This window comes from Oncorhynchus kisutch, linkage group LG8 (genome assembly GCF_002021735.2).
Source record: "Oncorhynchus kisutch isolate 150728-3 linkage group LG8, Okis_V2, whole genome shotgun sequence".
Taxonomy (NCBI): Eukaryota; Metazoa; Chordata; class Actinopteri; order Salmoniformes; family Salmonidae; genus Oncorhynchus; species Oncorhynchus kisutch.
In genome coordinates this window covers 7770202-7793357 of record NC_034181.2, presented here as the reverse complement: position 1 = coordinate 7793357, position 23156 = coordinate 7770202, and the positions used below count along the sequence as shown (strand labels likewise).

The 23156-nt window shown below is 43.5% G+C and overlaps 2 protein-coding genes across 2 annotated transcripts in view; one reads left to right on the top strand and one right to left on the bottom strand.

The window, feature by feature from the left end:
* The first annotated feature begins 392 nt into the window (after window positions 1–392).
* LOC109885880 (C-X-C motif chemokine 13) lies at window positions 393–1533 on the top strand. The gene is made up of 4 exons (XM_020477664.2): window positions 393–508; window positions 656–791; window positions 1086–1166; window positions 1262–1533. The coding sequence occupies exons 1-4, from the start codon at window positions 445–447 to the stop codon at window positions 1338–1340; spliced, it is 360 nt and encodes a 119-aa protein (XP_020333253.1). The 5' UTR covers window positions 393–444; the 3' UTR covers window positions 1341–1533.
* Window positions 1534–23156, bottom strand: part of LOC109884067 (CCR4-NOT transcription complex subunit 6-like) — a 40413-nt gene continuing 18790 nt past the window's right edge. Inside the window, 2 exon segments of the mRNA XM_031829611.1 lie at window positions 1534–9998; window positions 13244–13446. Coding sequence (XP_031685471.1) covers window positions 9786–9998; window positions 13244–13446 — 416 coding nt within the window. The 3' untranslated portion in view covers window positions 1534–9785.

Sequence of the window (23156 nt, the reverse complement as noted above, 5' to 3'; positions counted from 1 at the left end):
TGGTACTTTAATTACAATGCCAAAAATGCTAATCTTACCTAGAATGTTTGATAAAACGACTATAGATCTTAAAGCATTTTCTGCATGTGAAATCAAGTGTAAGCAACCTTAAAACAAATAACTGGGTAAGCTAAATTAACTCAAAACCAGTACATTTAATTTAAGCATCTCAATACAAGATTACATATCTAGGTAACATTTTCATGTTTTGCAGTGTAAAAAAAAAACATCTACAATATTAGGTATACCCACCAACACCGACTCAAATAGATTGATGTTGGTAAATCTAATGAATCCGTGATTTTTCTGATGAGGGATTCCCCAACACACTTCCTTATTTGCAGCAATATAAACCCAGAATGCACATGAATTCCATCACTCACTCTCAGTGCACTTCGATCTTGATCTTTAACCTCAGCCGACCACAGCCAACCCAGACTCAAGATGCCCTTCAAGCCACACTACTTGTTGGTCGTACTGACTCTCTGCTGCGTTGCTGCTCTTCACGGTGAGATACAGATCTGTTAAAAAGCTGCTCAAATAATTTGCTGTAATTTTTTTATAAAAAAAAAAGTGAATCTATCAGTTGTTTTTAAGGATTTGACATGACCTGCATTTACTTGACCTATGACGGTCTTCCTCTTCCTCCCTGCAGCGTTTCCTATGGGCGGCTTCGCTCCACGTCTGACATGTCGTTGCATCCGGACGTCCCCTGCCTTTATCTCTCCCACCAGGTTTCACAAATTGGAGATCTTACCTGCAGGAGCCCACTGTAGTCGCATGGAGATGATGTGAGTCAACAGAATGTCACTATTTCAACATATTCTAATGAAACCATAGAGTCACTCAAATGCATGTATGAAAAGTATGGGAGACGGGAAGTAGTGGAAGGAAGAAGAGTGTCACATTACTGTCTTACATCCAAACCCATTAGAAGTCACTGAAGAGTTCAAGTCTCCCACTTCGCACAACAGGCTACAATAAATTATGCAATTTTCATGGCAAAGCTCAGATAGAAATATATAAATATAACTATGGTAGTTTGACACCTCCTTGGCTAGTAATGTATCCCCTCCATGCATCAGCGTTACCAAGAAGGACAAGACCATCGTCTGTGTAAATCCAGAGGCAAAATGGATCAACAAAGTCATTGCCCGGTTACAAAGGTATATACACAACACACCATCTCTGTCAACAGTAACACCATCTCTGTCAACAGTAACACCATCTCTGTCAACAGTAACACCATCTCTGTCAACAGTAACAACAAGAGAAGTGCAGGTGTCCCCATCTCAACCACGACGGACGGCATCAACATGATAGTGGAACAGCTACAGTAAACTGTCAACATCATCGCATCATTCAATCTGGAGCAAAATGGAATGAACACAACACAAGTTTATGCAATACCAATGCATTCAATTGTAATACCAAATTATTTAATTTCTCTGAAATTATCTCTGTACGTATTATTTCATGTCCTTATAATGTATCGTCTCTAAACCAGAGAAATAAAGATGGACAAAACATACATATTTTTTTAAATGACAATTTTATTGCCTGAGGAGGAAGAGGGACAATTATACAATTGCTGATGAGCGTGACTATTTTATTTTTATGATGTGAACATTATTACCCCAATAAATCCATAAAACTAACACACTGTTTTCAGAGTAATACAAAAAGTTAGCACCTCCACCTCTGATTGGTTGACAGATTACACTCCCAGGAGGAGGTGGGACTGGGGTGGTTGTAGTTTACTCAACTTAAACCCTTTTCTCTTTGGGGAGCATAGGTCATTCTCAAACTTCCTGGTCATAGTTTAGGCCTTGTTTCTTGCCCAAACAATACAGAGTCTACTTCCTTGTCCTTGATCACATGGTTAGTATGAACGTATTAACAAGACCACATTGACCACAATCCCTCTGTCCACACTCTGTGTCATATGTTTTATGATTGTAGGTAAAACATTGAAATCCATCAGTTTTAGGTACACCATGTAGGATGGAAGGCTAGGATAGATGCATAAGGGTCAGAAACTAAGACAAACACATATTTAAAAAAGTGCTTTCTATTTAAAATCACACTGAAACGATGACCTTGCAATGGCAAATCAGCTTTAAACCTGAATTAACATACTATAGATGCTAACATTTCTCTTCCAAAAAAGTGTCTTAGGTCTGAAAGGAACAAGTGATATTCAAAGTCTAGTTCACTATTCTAAAGATGTCTGCTAACAAAACCTCTAGCAATTCAGTCAGTCTGTGCCAAGTCTACCTAATTATGACCCGAATGAACAAAAAAAAATAAAAAAATAATTGAAATCAAATTTAAAAAAAAACTTCTACATTCAGAAGCCAAACGGAACGTGTGCAGCTGGGTAGCAGGTGTTGGATCCTCCGGTCCCGCTGTAGACATGAAACCATCTATGGGTTTAGAATGGTCTCCGAGGGGCTACCAGTGGGCATTCTCAATATGGCAGACAAGCCACAATGATCGTTTCCTGCTAGTGACGCACGAGGTTGACTCATAACATGCAGTCCATCCGGTTATAATCAGTGGGTTGGGGGCGGTTTAGGGTCATGAAATATTGAGTGGATGAAGGGTGTGGGCTGGCTTGAGAAAGAAGAAAATCTATATATAAATTCTTGCTCAATTTATATGTATATGCTACACTGAGTCACTATCTGGCATTAGTGCATAAAGCCTAAACTTTAAGGCCTAAGCGGGCCAAATAGCCTACAGCCAATCACCAGATGCTTTTGGGAATGGGCAGAAAAAAGTTCATGTCGATCCAAGGAGGGAAAAAAAGAGTAAATGTCAGAGTTTTTAATTCAATGACAGAAGAGCTGCGAAATAAAAAGAGATGTTAAAAATAAAAGAAGCAAAGTGAGGGCCAGAAATGTAATGTTTGGGAAAGATTTGGTAAAGTGTTAAAAAGAGGATGATAGCAGAAGTGGCGGCTAAGTTATGTGTGATGATTGTGAGAACCTATATAAAAATGTGACAGTCACGTCAATGGAACTGTAGCCTACTGTTTCGGATGGGTTGAATGGAAACTGAAATCTGGACACCGACTGTAGGTCTATAACCTCTCACATGGGCCTTAATATGAACTCCTGGAAAACACAAAAAAAGCATATCTAGCAGTAAAATTATCAACCAAATGTATGCAACATTTTTACTCTGGAACAGGAGTGGAGAAATATGATTTATTTCAGCATCTTGACAGAATGCTCATTTAGATACCATCTGTAGAGCGGCCATCTTTATCAGCGTCACAAAAACAGATAGTATTTCAACCACATCAAATATGCACCCAAGCAGAACGAAAATCTTATCAGAAACATGTTGGTTTGTTTTCACAGATTTCCATTTCCTTTCAACCGGTCAAATTGACGTAATTTGGAAATTCTGCACAGAATCCGTTTCCCGTTTAATTGTTTAAATCTCCAGTTATTGCATTTTATCCCCGGTCCCTGAACGTCTTTGCTCCGCGAAAGAAGCAGAGATGACAGAGAAAAGTTTACTGATGTCAACTACACTGAAGCATTCATTCTATTGTCGATGACATTATTATGGTGAGCAAGTATCTAATTATAGTTGACTAACAAATAGCCTACCAACATGTTGGAAATTATAAGCAGATGCATAGCTAAATCAGGCAACATAATCCTGCACCACCTGTCAAAAAAACATCTCAAATCAGGAAAAATAATTCCTACATTAAAAATAAACTTTTCAAATAAATAGCTTCAGTTTGAGAAAAACACTGCAAATAGATGCAATTCACATCAAAGTTAACTGAAATTCCAATTCAATAATTGAAAACATGGCAACAGAATGGATGATGAAGGGATGGATGGAGAGAGGGATGAATGGAGGGATGGAGGAACGGATGGATAGATGTTGGCGCATGGTTAGTCTGAGCTACTCAGGCTGGGTTTAAAAACAGGCAGCCCATTCTGATCTTTTGACCAATTATTGGCAACAAAAAAAATTCTGATCTGATTGGTCAAAAGATCAGATTTGGTCTGCCTGTGTAAACGCAAAAAAAACGTATTTTCCTAGGCAGTGCTGCTGTTGGAGAGATTGTATACTGTACAAACGAGGCACGTTGTTTTTGTTGGAAGAAAATGCAGGTGTGCTCTACAAATCTAACTTTGATACAAATGTAAAGTAAGAGTGGATGTGTTCATGAGAGAAAAAAAAAGGCTGTGATATTAAATTAGATATGTGGAGGGGTGCAGGGGAAGGGGGCTGGAGGGGGGGGTACAGCTGAAATTGGGGAGGTAATTACAGTGTTTGGGAGTGGGAGACCTTGTTCAAACATAAAAAGTCCTAGGGAAGACTAGGAGATCATCAGCTGAAAAAGGGACAAAAAAAGAAAAAAATGGATTTAGAAAGAGTCGACCATCATTTGATCATTTCAGTCTTAATAAAACCCATTAAGGACAAATTTCTTTTTCAAAAACTTGTAATTACTGTTTTCACACAAAGTACCAATTTATAGACTGCATTTAGATCACAGACAAAAATGCCCATAGTTTAAAAACAAGCTTCGAATTGAAGCATTGGTACATATACTTCTGTCTGTACTGTGTTGAGCTGGGCGTATTTCACACACAAAATGGTGGCACACTGACTGGGCATACACATAAGATTGACAAACTTTGGACTTGTGTCAAAATTCGAAATAACCCTTCTAGTAAGAAAATTGTAGCCTGGCCCCAGATCAGTTTGCTTTGTCGCAAAAACAAATGACCATAAGAGTTGGCAAGACAGAACAAACGTCCACTACATGACCAAAGGTATGTGGACACCACTAGTCCAATATCTCAATACAAAAATCATGGGAATTAATATGGAGTTGGTCCCCGCTTTGCTGCTATAACAGCCTGCACTTGTCTGGGAAGGCTTTCCACTAAATGTTGGAACATTGCTGCTGGGACTTGCTTCTATTCAGCCACAAGAGCATCAGTGATGTTGGGCTGATTAGGCCTGGCTCGCAGTCGGCGTTCAGATTCATCCCAAAGCTGTTCAATGCGGTTGAGGTCTGGGCTCTGTGAAGGCAAGTCAAGTTCTCCCACACCGATCACAACAAAACATTTCTGTATGGATCTAGATTTGTACGCTGCTGAAAACAGCAAAGGGCCCTTACCCAAACTGTTGCCACAAAATCGGATGCACAGAATCGTCTAGAACGTCATTGTGTGCTGTAGCGTTAAAATGTAGATTTCACTGGAACTAAGGGTCCTAGCCCGAACCATGAAAAACAGCCCAATACCATTATTCCTCCTCCACCAAACTTTACAGTCGGCACCATGCATCGGGGCAGGCAGCGTCCCCCCGGGCACCAGCCAAACACAGATTTGTCCGTCGAACTGCCAGATGGTATAGCATGACTCATCACTCTAGAGAACGCTTTTCCATTGCGCCAGAGTCCGTGCCTCAGCACTCGGGGGTCCCGTTCTGTGAGCTTGTGTGACCTATCATGTCACGGCTGAGCCGTTGTTGTTCCTAGACGTGTCCACTTCACATAACAGCACTTTCAGTTGACCGGGGAAAACTTCAGTAAGGCCATTCTACTGCCAATGATTGTCTATGGAGATTGCATGGCTGTGTGCTCGATTTTATATAACTGTCAGCAATACGTGTGGCTGAAATAGCCGACTCCACGGATTTGAAAGGTTCCACATACTTTTGTATATATTCATAGTGTATCTGAGACCAGGCTAGGAAAGCAGTACATTACCCCCCGACGGATGTAAAGCAGTACATTAGCCCCCGACGGATGTAAAGCAGTACATTACCCCCCCGACGGATGAAAAGCAGTGCATTACCCCCCCCCCAACGGATGTAAAGCAGTGCATTACCCCCCCAACGGATGTAAAGCAGTGCATTACCCCCAACGGATGTAAAGCAGTACATTACCCCCCAACGGATGTAAAGCAGTACATTACCCCCCAACGGATGTAAAGCAGTACATTACCCCCCAACGGATGTAAAGCAGTACATTATCCTCCGACGGATGTAAAGCGGTACATTACCCACCGGCGGATGTAAAGCGGTACATTACCCCCCGACGGATGTAAAGCAGTACATTACCCCCCGACGGATGTAAAGCAGTACATTACCCCCCGACGGATGTAAAGCAGTACATTACCCCCCGACGGATGTAAAGCGGTACATTACCCCCCGACGGATGTAAAGCGGTACATTACCCCCCGACGGATGTAAAGCGGTACATTACCCCCAACGGATGTAAAGCGGTACATTACCCCCAACGGATGTAAAGCGGTACATTACCCCCAACGGATGTAAAGCGGTACATTACCCCCCAACGGATGTAAAGCAGTACATTACCCCCCAACGGATGTAAAGCAGTACATTACCCCCGACGGATGTAAAGCGGTACATTACCCCCAACGGATGTAAAGCGGTACATTACCCCCAACGGATGTAAAGCGGTACATTACCCCCAACGGATGTAAAGCGGTACATTACCCCCCAACGGATGTAAAGCAGTACATTACCCCCCAACGGATGTAAAGCAGTACATTACCCCCGACGGATGTAAAGCAGTACATTACCCCCGACGGATGTAAAGCAGTACATTACCCCCGACGGATGTAAAGCAGTACATTACCCCCGACAGATGTAAAGCAGTACATGATCCTCCGACGGATGTAAAGCAGTACATGATCCTCCGACGGATGTAAAGCAGACATTACCCCCCGACGGATGTAAAGCAGTACATTACCCCCCAACGGATATAAAGCAGTACATTACCCCAAACAGATGTAAAGCAGTACATTACCCCAAACAGATGTAAAGCAGTACATTACCCCCCAACGGATGTAAAGCAGTACATTACCCCCAACAGATGTAAAGCAGTTGTGTTGATCAGACGGTCACCAAAGACGTTAATATCTGGTTGAATATAAAACTGCCATAAAAATAGTCGCACCCCACTAAATGAAGATCAGGGGGGGGGGAGTGAAGTATGGGCCCAGAAATCCCCCCCACCCCACCCCCACACGTCCATTCTCACTCTCTCAGGCAGGCTGGTTTCACAGAAGTCATTGAAATTGGAGGCATAGCGTGTTAGATAATCACGTGCAAATAAAGCAGAGCCAAATGTTGTCCAGACATGTTATAACGTGACGTTATGTCCACTCAGCTTCAACCTGCACACACAGTACAGTGTTGCCATGGTGTTATTGTATCCCCGTTAGGGTTGCAAATAGTCTGCTAACTTTTTCCAAAATCCATTTTGGTTTTGGTTGGAGGGTTCATGAATTTCCTTCTTATTCCTCTCTTGATTCAGGGGAATGTTCTAACAAGGATTTCTGGGAAAAAACGGAGTTTTGAGAAAGTTAACAACATCTTTCAACCTTTTAAATCCCCATAAATATATGGCTTCTATCATTCAAATACCTTTGGGAACAAACGCTAGGTTTGATCACTTCTACAACCCCTCAGTTCTGTATCACTTTAGATAGAAATGACCAGGTACTTCTTAAGAAATGACATGGTAAAAATGGTATTACTCAGTAAAAACCTATTGCAGTGTGCTACCCCCAAACTCTGTCAGACAACCCTGTGTCAGCTATATAGCCTATAGCCTGTACTGAACATCAGTGTTTGTGTAACATATCTAAAGTCATTGGTACGGACCTAGGGATATGAAAGCCTTCACAAAACAACAGCTTCTTAAGAGTCTTGAGTCTAGTCTTGGTCATGAACAGAAGAGGTATTTTTTTAATGCACAGTACACCCCTGGGTTCCACTGCAGTAAGCCGGGCATCACATTGAGTTTGGCTTATGTCCCAAATTGCTCCCCATACCCTACACCCAGGCTGTGTTTACACAGGCAGCCCAATGCTGATATTATTTTTTGCACTAATTGGTCTTTTGACAAAAAATCAGACCAGCTCTAAAAAAAATATGTAATGTGAAATGTCTGATGTGATTGGTCAAAATACCAATTAGTGGAAAAAAAGATCAGAGTTGAGCTGCCTGTGTAATCACAGACATGATGCTCTACTGTTGACCAGAACCATTTGACCCAGGTCAACAGCACTGCACTATATAGGGAAAAGGGCTCTGGTCTAAAGTAGTGCACTATGTAGGGAATAGGGCTCTGGTCTAAAGTAGTGCACTATATTGGGCATAGGGTTCTGGTCTAAAGTAGTGCACTATATAGGGCTCTGGTCTAAAGTAGTGCACTATATAGGGCTCTGGTCTAAAGTAGTGCACTATATAGGGAATAGGGTGTCACTTGGGACGTAAACTATTATTTTTACCTAACACACACATTTCCAATGGTTTGGAAGCTATTGCTATGTAGAATTGAGCTAAAAACCACTGCGGTTGTTGTGAGCGTTTTGATTAGAAATACATTCAACTCAGCATTAATCAATGATAGGACATGACCACTTCCTTAATGACATCTGGCTTGGAAACACACCAATCCTTTCTCATGCCTCTTAATACATAGATAACGCAACACATGGCAAGCAAATGTGATTGGTTTTGGGAGGATTCTTCAATGAATCTATCAATCAAACATTGATGGATTGATGAAGACTCTTGGCTACGAGCCTCGGGGAAGTTGGGCTACGAGCCTCGGGGAAGTTGGGCTACGAGCCTCGGGGAAGTTGGGCTACGAGCCTCGGGGAAGTTGAGCTTAAGACTTATGACTTTAAAGGTGTTAAATGCACTGCAGTTTAAAAGCTAAAGACCAAATCATAATGATTAACAAGATAAATTGGTCAAAGACATATCTAAAATGACTGCAATCCATAACTTCATTTTAGTTTGGATCAGGGGAACACACCACTCGCAAGCAACTCAAACGTACGAGCGGAAATCAGTGCGTAGTGTCAACATAAATAGCAACGTGAGGTGACAGGGATGCTGGGATTGAGTTAGTAGGGCTGGGATCCTGTTCAACGATCGTTCCTATAGGTCTCCATAGAAGCCACATTTCACATTTTGATTTCCATATTGAAATCTACATTTAATCTTCGACTGATATCCTGACGTGATGAAAACCACATCTGTCCTCTTACCATACGTTACACCAAATCGAGCTATACTGAAAAGTCCCACACCCCATCCTTTGTGATTTAGGAGAAGAAGAAAATACGTGTTTGGGGTAACATTTATGATGAAATGATAGGACTTAACATGATCATAAAATACAATTCAGTAGAACTTTGGATGTCATATTTGTAAAATATGTTAAGTAGTTGTCTTGAGGATTGGGTACCTCAAAATCGAGTCGGTTGTCATTGTATGTGACAAAAAGTCACCCCCATCCAAACCAGGTTTAAGGCAAAAAAAAACACTGACACCAGATCAGGATGACCTTCATCCCAAATGCAACCCTATTCCCCATATCGTGCACTACTTTAGACCAAGTCCCACATAGGGCCCTGGTCAAAAGTAGTGCACTATATAGGGAATAGGGTGCTATTTCGGACGCACTTTTGCATCCAAGGAGAAGGGCAGCGGTATGTAATGTGACCAGAAAACAACACAAAACACAAATCCCAACCCTAATTTGGTATCAAGCCGTTCATGTAGACAAAGAAAGACAACAAACAAAACAAACAGAAATCCAGTCAGTGTGCAAAATGGAGGTTAAAAGAGGAGCAGAAGGGGTGAATACTCCATCGGGGGGGGATGGCCTGTCTGGGTTTGTTTGTTCGGCAGAGATGGGGCAGGGCATTAGGGGTTCAAAGGTCAAGGATCATGGGTGAGAGGTTGGTGCCCCACTACCTGTGGACGGGCAGGTGCAGGCCGTTGAGGGAGGTGGTGACGGGCGGGTGGAGCTCCAGCTGGGCGAGCAGAGAGAAGTGGTCAGAGGGGATGTGGGGGTGGGGACAGCCGGTGATGTTGTTGTCCGTTAACCACTGAGACTCCAGGGGACCGAGCAAGCCGGCTACAGACATGTGAGTCTTGGAGAAGAAGATGTAGTCGATCACGCCCTGCGGAAGGAGAGACGGGAAGAGGGGGAGAAGGTGAAACAGAGAGATTTTCTTTACTATTGTTACACGTAAAAAATATGAAACACACAACCTTCACTGCTGGTCAAGGAGTTGCTAGGCTTATCGAACTGGGCCGAAACATGACAAACTGTGAGCACTCAACTGAGGACAGATCCTACTCCAGAGCAGCCCAGTTTAACCTTGAAGTCATACGTATATAGTTGGTGGTATTAAGGTGTGAACCCATCACGGGTTCTGAATTCAAAACTTGAACTATGAAATATCCTTGCTCATGGTACTGAGGGAGAGAGGGGAATGCAGAACAGTTACAATCTGTCAGGAATTGACATCAGGAATCCTATGGAAAGGAGAAGACCCACAGTCTGGCTTCAGTTGTTGGGTTGTAATTTTGAAATACTTGCTACAGCAGAAGTGAATGGTTATCTATAGCAGCAATGTATATGGTGGGGGTCCATTAAGGTTGGATATGAGTGCTTGGGAATGTTACTGAGTATGGTTGTGGTCACTGATGAGTGTGGAAAGCTGTGAATTAGAGATGTAACGGGGGTTGAGGTCAGGTCACAGTAAGGGAGAAGGAACAGTTTATTACTCACGTCACTAAACTTCCTGCCTAGCAATAAAGACGTCATGTTTAGAGAAAAGGAGACTTCACCTAAAGTGGGGTATATACAGTTGAAGTTGGAAGTTGTACTTACACCTTAGCCAAATAAATTTTAACTTGAGTTTTCACAATTCCTGATATTTAATCCGAGTAAACATTCCCTGTCTTAGGTGAGTTTATTTTAAGAATGTGAAATGTCAGAATAATAATAGAGAGAAAGATTTATTTCATATTTTATTTCTTTCATCACACTCCCGGTGGGTCAGACGTTTACATACACTCAATTAGTATTTGGTAGCATTGCCTTTAAATGATCTAACTTGGGTCAAATGTTTTGGGTAGCCTTCCACAAGCTTCCCACAATTAGTTGGGTGAACTTTGGCCCATTCCTCCTGACAGAGCTGGTGTAACTGAGTCAGGTTTGTAGGCCTCCTCGCAAACACTTTTTCAGTTCTGCCAATACATTTTCTATAGAATTGAGGTCAGGGCTTTGTGATGGCCACTCCAATACCTTGACTTTGATGTCCTTTAGCCATTTTGCCACAACATTGGAAGTATGCTTGGGGTCACTGTCCATTTGGAAGACCCTATTTGTGACCAAGATGTTGCTTCATTATATCCACATAATTTTCCTCCCTCATGACACCATCTATTTTGTGAAGTGCACAAGTCCCTCCTGCAGCAAAGCACCTCCACAACATGATGCTGCCACCCTAGTGCATCACGCTTGGGATGGTGTTCTTCAGCTTGCAAGCCTCCCCCTTTTTCCTCCAAAACATAACAATGGTCATTATGACCAAACAGTTATTTTTTTGTTTCATCAGACCAGAGGAAATTTCTCCAAAAAGTACAATCCCCATGTGCAGTTGCAAACTGTAGTCTGGCTTTTTTTAATGGGGGTTTTGGATCAGTGGCTTCTTCCTTGCTGAGCGGCCTTTCAGGTTTTGTCGATATAGGACTCGTTTTACTTTGGATATAGATACTTTTGTACCCATTTCCTCCAGCATCTTCACAAGGTCCTTTTCTGCTGTTCTGGGATTGATTTGCACTTTTCACACCAAAGTACGTTCATCTCTAGGAGACAGAACGCGTCTCCTTCCTGAGTGGTATGACGGCTGTGTGGTCCCATGGTGTTTATACTTGCGTACTATTGTTTGTACAGATGAACGTGGTACCTTCAGGCGTTAGGAAATTGCTCCCAAGGATGAACCAGACTTGTGGAGGTCCACAAAAAAATATTCTGATGTCTTGTCTGATTTCTTTTTATTTTCCCATGATGTCAAGCAAAGAGGCTTGAGTTTGAAGGTAGGCCTTGAAATACATCCACAGGTACACCTCCAATTGACTCAAATGATGTCAAATAGCCTATCAGAAGCTTCTAAAGCCATGACATAACAGTGTTTAAAGGCAGTCAACTTTGTGTATGTAAACTTCTGACCCACTGGAATTGTGATACAGTGAATTATAAGTGAAATAATCTGTCTGTAAACAATTGTTGGAAAAATGACTTGTGTCATGCACAAAGTAGATGTCCTAACCGACTTGCCAAAAATATAGTTTGTTAACAAGAAATTTGTGGAGTGGTTGAAAAAAAGAGTTTTAATGACTCCAACCTAAGTGTATGTAAACTTCCGAATTCAACTGTTCCTACACTTGTGCTGATGGGAATATGTCTTTGTCTGTAGACCTGTTTGACCCATTGGGTGAATAAACTTTGTTAAAAGCTTTTCCTAGTCGTCCAATCGATTGAACTCGGTTCATTTGAGTACCTAACAGGTGTAACCTACCTTGAAGTCATAGGTATAGTTGGTGTAAGACATGAGGCTGCCCTGGTAGGGGTAGGGTTAGTATATAGAGGTGTAACCTACCTTGAAGTCATAGGTGTAGTTGGTGTAAGACATGAGGCTGCCCTGGTAGGGGTAGGGTTAGTATATAGAGGTGTAACCTACCTTGAAGTCATACGTATAGTTGGTATAAGACATGAGGCTGCCCTGGTAGGGGTAGGGTTAGTATATAGAGGTGTAAACCTACCTTGAAGTCATACGTATAGTTGGTATAAGACATGAGGCTGCCCTGGTAGGGGTAGGGTTAGTATATAGAGGTGTAAACCTACCTTGAAGTCATACGTATAGTTGGTATAAGACATGAGGCTGCCCTGGTTTTATTTTTTTTTTATTTCACCTATATAGGGTTAGTATATAGAGGTGTAAACCTACCTTGAAGTCATACGTATAGTTGGTATAAGACATGAGGCTGCCCTGGTAGGGGTAGGGTTAGTATATAGAGGTGTAAACCTACCTTGAAGTCATACGTATAGTTGGTATAAGACATGAGGCTGCCCTGGTAGGGGTAGGGTTAGTATATAGAGGTGTAAACCTACCTTGAAGTCATACGTATAGTTGGTGTAAGACATGAGGCTGCCCTGGTAGGGGTAGGGTTAGTATATAGAGGTGTAACCTACCTTAAAGTCATACGTATAGTTGGTATAAGACATGAGGCTGCCCTGGTAGGGGTAGGGTTAGTATATAGAGGTGTAACCTACCTTAAAGTCATACGTATAGTTGGTATAAGACATGAGGCTGCCCTGGTAGGGGTAGGGTTAGTATATAGAGGTGTAACCTACCTTAAAGTCATACGTATAGTTGGTATAAGACATGAGGCTGCCCTGGTAGGCGCTCTTCAGCTGGAAGCTGTGAGTGATGCTGCCGTCAGAAGGTCCGTTCTTTCCCTGGCAGCTGAAGTTGCTGAGAGCCTCGTTGTAGCGCAGCTCTCTGAAGTCCTTATGGTTCTCTGCTACGCCACCGTTACTCAGGTACTCCACTACACCTGGTGGTAGAGGGGGGAGGGGCATTATAACAGTTAATATGGTGTAGGGGGGGGGGGACATTATAACAGTTAATATGGTGTAGGTAGGGGGGGACATTATAACAGTTAATATGGTGTAGGGGGGGGGGCATTATAACAGTTAATATGGTGTAGGTAGGGGGGGGACATTATAACAGTTAATATGGTGTAGGGGGGGGGCATTATAACAGTTAATATGGTGTAGGGGGGGGGGCATTATAACAGTTAATATGGTGTAGGTAGGGGGGGGGGCATTATAACAGTTAATATGGTGTAGGGGGGGGCATTATAACAGTTAATATGGTGTAGGTAGGGGGGGGGCATTATAACAGTTAATATGGTGTAGGGGGGGGGGGCATTATAACAGTTAATATGGTGTAGGTAGGGGGGGGGGACATTATAACAGTTAATATGGTGTAGGTAGGGGGGGGGGCATTATAACAGTTAATATGGTGTAGGTAGGGGGGGGGGCATTATAACAGTTAATATGGTGTAGGGGGGGGGGACATTATAACAGTTAATATGGTGTAGGTAGGGGGGGGCATTATAACAGTTAATATGGGGTAGGTAGGGGGGGGGGCATTATAACAGTTAATATGGTGTAGGGGGGGGCATTATAACAGTTAATATGGTGTAGGGGGGGGGCATTATAACAGTTAATATGGTGTGGGGGGGGCATTATAACAGTTAATATGGTGTAGGGGGGGGGGCATTATAACAGTTAATATGGTGTAGGGGGGGGGCATTATAACAGTTAATATGGTGTAGGTAGGGGGGGGGAATTATAACAGTTAATATGGTGTAGGGGGGGGGCATTATAACAGTTAATATGGTGTAGGGGGGGGGCATAGCAGTTCAGACGTCTTTTGTCCTCGTCTTGTCGTGTCCTGTATATATATATATTTACAACTTTTTCACATACATTTTATTTTTATTTTCCATCAACTCATCTTCAAAACACTCTCCTGCAACCCGCCTCACCAATGTATATTTATAAAAAAGTATTATTTACCTCAGATCTGTAATCCTCCAAGAAGCTAGCCAGAAACTCCAAGAAGCTAGCCTGAAACTAGCCAGAAGCTAATCCAGAAGCTAGTTCAGAAGCTAGTTAGCTCCTTTACTGGCAAATCGTTAATATTCAGCTAACCACGGTTTGTGGTCATCAGCTATCCTTTAGCTCGAAAATCTATCGCCAGTTCTGTACGGCGCAGCGCGGCTCGGAACGGAACATACCGGACCAATTTTTCTCTCCATGTCCCTGGACATTCATGCCCGGATCTCACAGCTAGCTAGCTGCTATCCGTGTGACCATCGGCCTTCGTCGATTCCGGAGCAAACATCAATTATTCCGGAGCTAGCAAGCTCCGTCAATCACTCCTGAGTTCCATCAATCACACCTGGGCTGCAGTCACCTATCCGGACCCGTTTTACTGCCTTCGCGGAGCCCCACCGGGCCTTCACAACTGGACTGCCGACGTTATCTACCCGAAGGAGTTATTCGGCCGGCTCCTCCGTCGCGACGTTACCTGAACGCCCATCTGCGGCCTGCTAACCGTTAGCTGTCTTACCGGCTGCTATCTGAATAGACAATCGGACAATTTTTTTATTATTATTTTTTTTTAAATTATTTTTTTAATTATTATTATTATCTTTTCTTCTTGGGCCTCTATAACTATATCTATTGTTTTTATTTTTGTTGTTGTTGTGTGATTTGGATTAATCCCCTCTACCACACGGAACCCCACTAATCTACTGACGGAACGTAAGGGGTGGCTAACAGACCTCCATCCTATGCTAGCTTGCTACCGATGCCCTGGCTAGCTGTCTAAATCACCAACCAACCTCTCCACTCACCGGACCCTTTTGATCACTCGACTAAGCATGCCTCTCCTTAATGTCAATATGTCTTGTCCATTGCTGTTCTGGTTAGTGTTTATTGGCTTATTTCACTGTAGAGCCTCTAGTCCTGCTCACTATACCTTATCCAACCTATTAGTTCCACCACCCACACATGCAATGACATCTCCTGGTTTCAACGATGTTTCTAGAGACAATATCTCTCTCTTCATCACTCAATACCTAGGTTTACCTCCACTGTATTCACATCCTACCATACATTTGTCTGTACATTATACCTTGATGCTATTTTATCGCCCCCAGAAACCTCCTTTTACTCTATGTTCCAGACGTTCTAGACGACCAATTCTCATAGCTTTTAGCCGTACCCTTATTCTACTCCTCCTATGTTCCTCTGGCGATGTAGAGGTGAATCCAGGCCCTGCAGTGCCTAGCTCCACTCCTATTCCCCAGGCGCTCTCTTTTGACGACTTCTGTAACCGTAATAGCCTTGGTTTCATGCATGTTAACATTAGAAGCCTCCTCCCTAAGTTTGTTCTATTCACTGCTTTAGCACACTCTGCCAACCCGGATGTTCTAGCTGTGTCTGAATCCTGGCTTAGGAAGACCACCAAAAATTCTGAAGTTTTAATTCCAAACTACAACATTTTCAGACAAGATAGAACTGCCAAAGGGGGCGGTGTTGCAATCTACTGCAAAGATAGCCTGCAGAGTTCTGTCCTACTATCCAGGTCTGTACCCAAACAATTTGAACTTCTACTTTTAAAAATCCACCTCTCTAAAAACAAGTCTCTCACCGTTGCCGCCTGCTATAGACCACCCTCTGCCCCCAGCTGTGCTCTGGACACCATATGTGAACTGATTGCCCCCCATCTATCTTCAGAGTTCGTGCTGCTAGGCGACCTAAACTGGAACATGCTTAACACCCCAGCCATCCTACAATCTAAACTTGATGCCCTCAATCTCACACAAATAATCAATGAACCTACCAGGTACCTCCCCAAAACCTTAAACACGGGCACCCTCATAGATATCATCCTAACCAACTTCCCCTCTAAATACACCTCTGCTGTCTTCAACCAAGATCTCAGCGATCACTGCCTCATTGCCTGCATCCGTAATGGGTCAGCGGTCAAACGACCTCCACTCATCACTGTAAAACGCTCCCTGAAACACTTCTGCGAGCAGGCCTTTCTAATCGACCTGGCCGGGGTATCCTGGAAGGATATTGATCTCATCCCGTCAGTAGAGGATGCCTGGATATTTTTTTTAAATGCCTTCCTAACCATCTTAAATAAACATGCCCCATTCAAGAAATTTAGAACCAGGAACAGATATAGCCCTTGGTTCTCCCCAGACCTGACTGCCCTTAACCAACAAAAAAACATCCTATGGCGTTCTGCATTAGCATCGAACAGCCCCCGTGATATGCAGCTGTTCAGGGAAGCTAGAAATCATTATACACAGGCTGTTAGAAAAGCCAAGGCTAGCTTTTTCAAGCAGAAATTTGCTTCCTGCAACACTAACTCAAAAAAGTTCTGGGACACTGTAAAGTCCATGGAGAATAAGAACACCTCCTCCCAGCTGCCCACTGCACTGAAGATAGGAAACACTGTCACCACTGATAAATCCACCATAATTGAGAATTTCAATAAGCATTTTTCTACGGCTGGCCATGCTTTCCACCTGGCTACTCCTACCCCGGACAACAGCACTGCACCCCCAACAGCAACTCGCCCAAGCCTTCCCCATTTCTCCTTCTCCCAAATCCATTCAGCTGATGTTCTGAAAGAGCTGCAAAATCTGGACCCCTACAAATCAGCCGGGCTAGACAATCTGGACCCTTTCTTTCTAAAATTATCTGCCGAAATTGTTGCCACCCCTATTACTAGCCTGTTCAACCTCTCTTTCGTGTCGTCTGAGATTCCCAAAGATTGGAAAGCAGCTGCGGTCATCCCCCTCTTCAAAGGGGGGGACACTCTTGACCCAAACTGCTACAGACCTATATCTATCCTACCGTGCCTTTCTAAGGTCTTCGAAAGCCAAGTCAACAAACAGATTACCGACCATTTCGAATCTCACCATACCTTCTCTGCTATGCAATCTGGTTTCAGAGCTGGTCATGGGTGCACCTCAGCCACGCTCAAGGTCCTAAACGATATCTTAACCGCCATCGATAAGAAACATTACTGTGCAGCCGTATTCATTGATCTGGCCAAGGCTTTCGACTCTGTCAATCACCATATCCTCATCGGCAGACTCGACAGCCTTGGTTTCTCAAATGATTGCCTCGCCTGGTTCACCAACTACTTCTCTGATAGAGTTCAGTGTGTCAAGTCGGAGGGTCTGCTGTCCGGACCTCTGGCAGTCTCTATGGGGGTGCCACAGGGTTCAATTCTTGGACCGACTCTCTTCTCTGTATACATCAATGAGGTCGCTCTTGCTGCTGGTGAGTCCCTGATCCACCTCTACGCAGACGACACCATTCTGTATACTTCCGGCCCTTCTTTGGACACTGTGTTAACAACCCTCCAGGCAAGCTTCAATGCCATACAACTCTCCTTCCGTGGCCTCCAATTGCTCTTAAATACAAGTAAAACTAAATGCATGCTCTTCAACCGATCGCTACCTGCACCTACCCGCCTGTCCAACATCACTACTCTGGACGGCTCTGACTTAGAATACGTGGACAACTACAAATACTTAGGTGTCTGGTTAGACTGTAAACTCTCCTTCCAGACCCATATCAAACATCTCCAATCCAAAGTTAAATCTAGAATTGGCTTCCTATTTCGCAACAAAGCATCCTTCACTCATGCTGCCAAACATACCCTTGTAAAACTGACCATCCTACCAATCCTCGACTTTGGCGATGTCATTTACAAAATAGCCTCCAATACCCTACTCAACAAATTGGATGCAGTCTATCACAGTGCAATCCGTTTTATCACCAAAGCCCCATATACTACCCACCATTGCGACCTGTACGCTCTCGTTGGCTGGCCCTCGCTTCATACTCGTCGCCAAACCCACTGGCTCCATGTCATCTACAAGACCCTGCTAGGTAAAGTCCCCCCTTATCTCAGCTCGCTGGTCACCATAGCATCTCCCACCTGTAGCACACGCTCCAGCAGGTATATCTCTCTAGTCACCCCCAAGACCAATTCTTTCTTTGGCCGCCTCTCCTTCCAGTTCTCTGCTGCCAATGACTGGAACGAACTACAAAAATCTCTGAAACTGGAAACACTTATCTCCCTCACTAGCTTTAAGCACCAACTGTCAGAGCAGCTCACAGATTACTGCACCTGTACATAGCCCACCTATAATTTAGCCCAAACAACTACCTCTTTCCCAACTGTATTTCATTTTTATTTATTTATTTATTTTGCTCCTTTGCACCCCATTATTTTTTTATTTCTACTTTGCACATTCTTCCATTGCAAAACTACCATTCCAGTATTTTACTTGCTATATTGTATTTACTTTGCCATCATGGCCTTTTTTTGCCTTTACCTCCCTTCTCACCTCATTTGCTCACATTGTATATAGACTTGTTTATACTGCATTATTGACTGTATGTTTGTTTTTACTCCATGTGTAACTCTGTGTCGTTTTATCTGTCGAACTGCTTTGCTTTATCTTGGCCAGGTCGCAATTGTAAATGAGAACTTGTTCTCAACTTGCCTACCTGGTTAAATAAAGGTAAAATAAATAAAATAAAATAAAAAATTATAACAGTTAATATGGGGTAGGTGGGGGGGGGGGCATTATAACAGTTAATATGGTGTAGTGGGGGGGGCATTATAACAGTTAATATGGTGTGGGGGGGCATTATAACAGTTAATATGGTGTAGGGGGGGGCATTATAGCAGTTAATATGGGGTAGGTGGGGGGGGGGGGCATTATAACAGTTAATATGGTGTAGGGGGGGGGGCATTGTAACAGTTAATATGGTGTGGGGGGGGCATTATAACAGTTAATATGGTGTAGGGGGGGCATTATAACAGTTAATATGGTGTAGGGGGGGGCATTATAACAGTTAATATGGTGTAGGGGGGGGGGCATTATAACAGTTAATATGGTGTAGGGGGGGGGCATTATAACAGTTAATATGGTGTAGGGGGGGGCATTATAACAGTTAATATGGGGTAGGTAGGGGGGGGGCATTATAACAGTTAATATGGTGTAGGGGGGGGCATTATAACAGTTAATATGGTGTAGGGGGGGTCATTATAACAGTTAATATGGTGTAGGGGGGGGCATTATAACAGTTAATATGGTGTAGGTAGGGGGGGGGCATTATAACAGTTAATATGGTGTAGGGGGGGGCATTATAACAGTTAATATGGTATAGGTGGGGGGGGCATTATAACAGTTAATGTGGTGTAGGGGGGGGGGCATTATAACAGTTAATATGGTGTAGGGGGGGGGCATTATAACAGTTAATATGGTGTAGGGGGGGGGGGGCATTATAACAGTTAATATGGTGTAGGTAGGGGGGGGCATTATAACAGTTAATATGGTGTAGGGGGGGGGTATTATAACAGTTAATATGGTGTAGGTAGGGGGGGGGGCATTATAACAGTTAATATGGTGTAGGGGGGGGGGCATTATAACAGTTAATATGGTGTAGGGGGGGGGGGCATTATAACAGTTAATATGGTGTAGGTAGGGGGGGGGGGCATTATAACAGTTAATATGGTGTAGGGGGGGGGGTATTATAACAGTTAATATGGTGTAGGTAGGGGGGGGGGCATTATAACAGTTAATATGGTGTAGGGGGGGGGCATTATAACAGTTAATATAGTGTAGGGGGGGGGGCATTATAACAGTTAATATGGTGTAGGGGGGGGGCATTATAACAGTTAATATGGTGTAGGGGGGGGGCATTATAACAGTTAATATGGTGTTAGGTAGGGGGGGGGCATTATAACAGTTAATATGGGGTAGGTAGGGGGGGGACATTATAACAGTTAATATGGGGTAGGTAGGGGGGGGACATTATAACAGTTAATATGGTGTAGGGGGGGGGCATTATAACAGTTAATATGGTGTAGGGGGGGGGGGGGCATTATAACAGTTAATATGGTGTAGGGGGGGGGCATTATAACAGTTAATATGGTGTAGGTAGGGGGGGGCATTATAACAGTTAATATGGTGTAGGTAGGGGGGGGGGCATTATAACAGTTAATATGGTGTAGGGGGGGGCATTATAACAGTTAATATGGTGTAGGTAGGGGGGGGCATTATAACAGTTAATGTGGTGTAGGTAGGGGGGGGCATTATAACAGTTAATATGGTGTAGGGGGGGACATTATAACAGTTAATATGGTGTAGGTGGGGGGGGGGCATTATAACAGTTAATATGGTGTAGGGGGGGGCATTATAACAGTTAATATGGTGTAGGGGGGGGGCATTATAACAGTTAATATGGTGTAGGTAGGGGGGGCATTATAACAGTTAATATGGTGTAGGGGGGGGACATTATAACAGTTAATATGGTGTAGGGGGGGGGACATTATAACAGTTAATGTGGTGTAGGTAGGGGGGGACATTATAACAGTTAATATGGTGTAGGGGGGGGGGCATTATAACAGTTAATATGGTGTAGGTAGGGGGGGGACATTATAACAGTTAATATGGTGTAGGTAGGGGGGGGGACATTATAACAGTTAATATGGTGTAGGTAGGGGGGGGGACATTATAACAGTTAATATGGTGTAGGGGGGGGACATTATAACAGTTAATATGGTGTAGGTAGGGGGGGGCATTATAACAGTTAATATGGCGTAGGGGGGGGGGCATTATAACAGTTAATATGGTGTAGGTAGGGGGGGGGGACATTATAACAGTTAATATGGTGTAGGGGGGGGGACATTATAACAGTTAATATGGTGTAGGTAGGGGGGGGGCATTATAACAGTTAATATGGTGTAGGTAGGGGGGGGACATTATAACAGTTAATATGGTGTAGGTAGGGGGGGGGGCATTATAACAGTTAATATGGTGTAGGGGGGGGGGTATTATAACAGTTAATATGGTGTAGGTAGGGGGGGGGGCATTATAACAGTTAATATGGTGTAGGGGGGGGGCATTATAACAGTTAATATAGTGTAGGGGGGGGGCATTATAACAGTTAATATGGTGTAGGGGGGGGGCATTATAACAGTTAATATGGTGTAGGGGGGGGGCATTATAACAGTTAATATGGTGTAGGTAGGGGGGGGGGCATTATAACAGTTAATATGGGGTAGGTAGGGGGGGGACATTATAACAGTTAATATGGGGTAGGTAGGGGGGGGACATTATAACAGTTAATATGGTGTAGGGGGGGGCATTATAACAGTTAATATGGTGTAGGGGGGGGGGGGCATTATAACAGTTAATATGGTGTAGGGGGGGGGCATTATAACAGTTAATATGGTGTAGGTAGGGGGGGGGCATTATAACAGTTAATATGGTGTAGGTAGGGGGGGGGCATTATAACAGTTAATATGGTGTAGGGGGGGGCATTATAACAGTTAATATGGTGTAGGTAGGGGGGGGCATTATAACAGTTAATGTGGTGTAGGTAGGGGGGGGCATTATAACAGTTAATATGGTGTAGGGGGGGACATTATAACAGTTAATATGGTGTAGGTGGGGGGGGGGCATTATAACAGTTAATATGGTGTAGGGGGGGGCATTATAACAGTTAATATGGTGTAGGGGGGGGGGCATTATAACAGTTAATATGGTGTAGGTAGGGGGGCATTATAACAGTTAATATGGTGTAGGGGGGGGACATTATAACAGTTAATATGGTGTAGGGGGGGGGACATTATAACAGTTAATGTGGTGTAGGTAGGGGGGGACATTATAACAGTTAATATGGTGTAGGGGGGGGGGGCATTATAACAGTTAATATGGTGTAGGTAGGGGGGGGACATTATAACAGTTAATATGGTGTAGGTAGGGGGGGGGGACATTATAACAGTTAATATGGTGTAGGTAGGGGGGGGGACATTATAACAGTTAATATGGTGTAGGGGGGGACATTATAACAGTTAATATGGTGTAGGTAGGGGGGGGCATTATAACAGTTAATATGGCGTAGGGGGGGGGCATTATAACAGTTAATATGGTGTAGGTAGGGGGGGGGACATTATAACAGTTAATATGGTGTAGGGGGGGGGACATTATAACAGTTAATATGGTGTAGGTAGGGGGGGGGCATTATAACAGTTAATATGGTGTAGGTAGGGGGGGGACATTATAACAGTTAATATGGTGTAGGTAGGGGGGGGGACATTATAACAGTTAATATGGTGTAGGTAGGGGGGGGCATTATAACAGTTAATATGGTGTAGGGGGGGGCATTATAACAGTTAATATGGTGTAGGGGGGGGGCATTATAACAGTTAATATGGTGTAGGTAGGGGGGGGGCATTATAACAGTTAATATGGTGTAGGTAGGGGGGGGCATTATAACAGTTAATATGGTGTAGGTAGGGGGGGACATTATAACAGTTAATATGGTGTAGGTAGGGGGGGGCATTATAACAGTTAATATGGTGTAGGGGGGGGACATTATAACAGTTAATATGGTGTAGGGGGGGGGGACATTATAACAGTTAATATGGTGTAGGTAGGGGGGGGGGCATTATAACAGTTAATATGGTGTAGGTAGGGGGGGGGCATTATAACAGTTAATATGGTGTAGGTAGGGGGGGGGCATTATAACAGTTAATATGGTGTAGGTAGGGGGGGGGCATTATAACAGTTAATATGGTGTAGGGGGGGGGCATTATAACAGTTAATATGGTGTAGGTAGGGGGGGGCATTATAACAGTTAA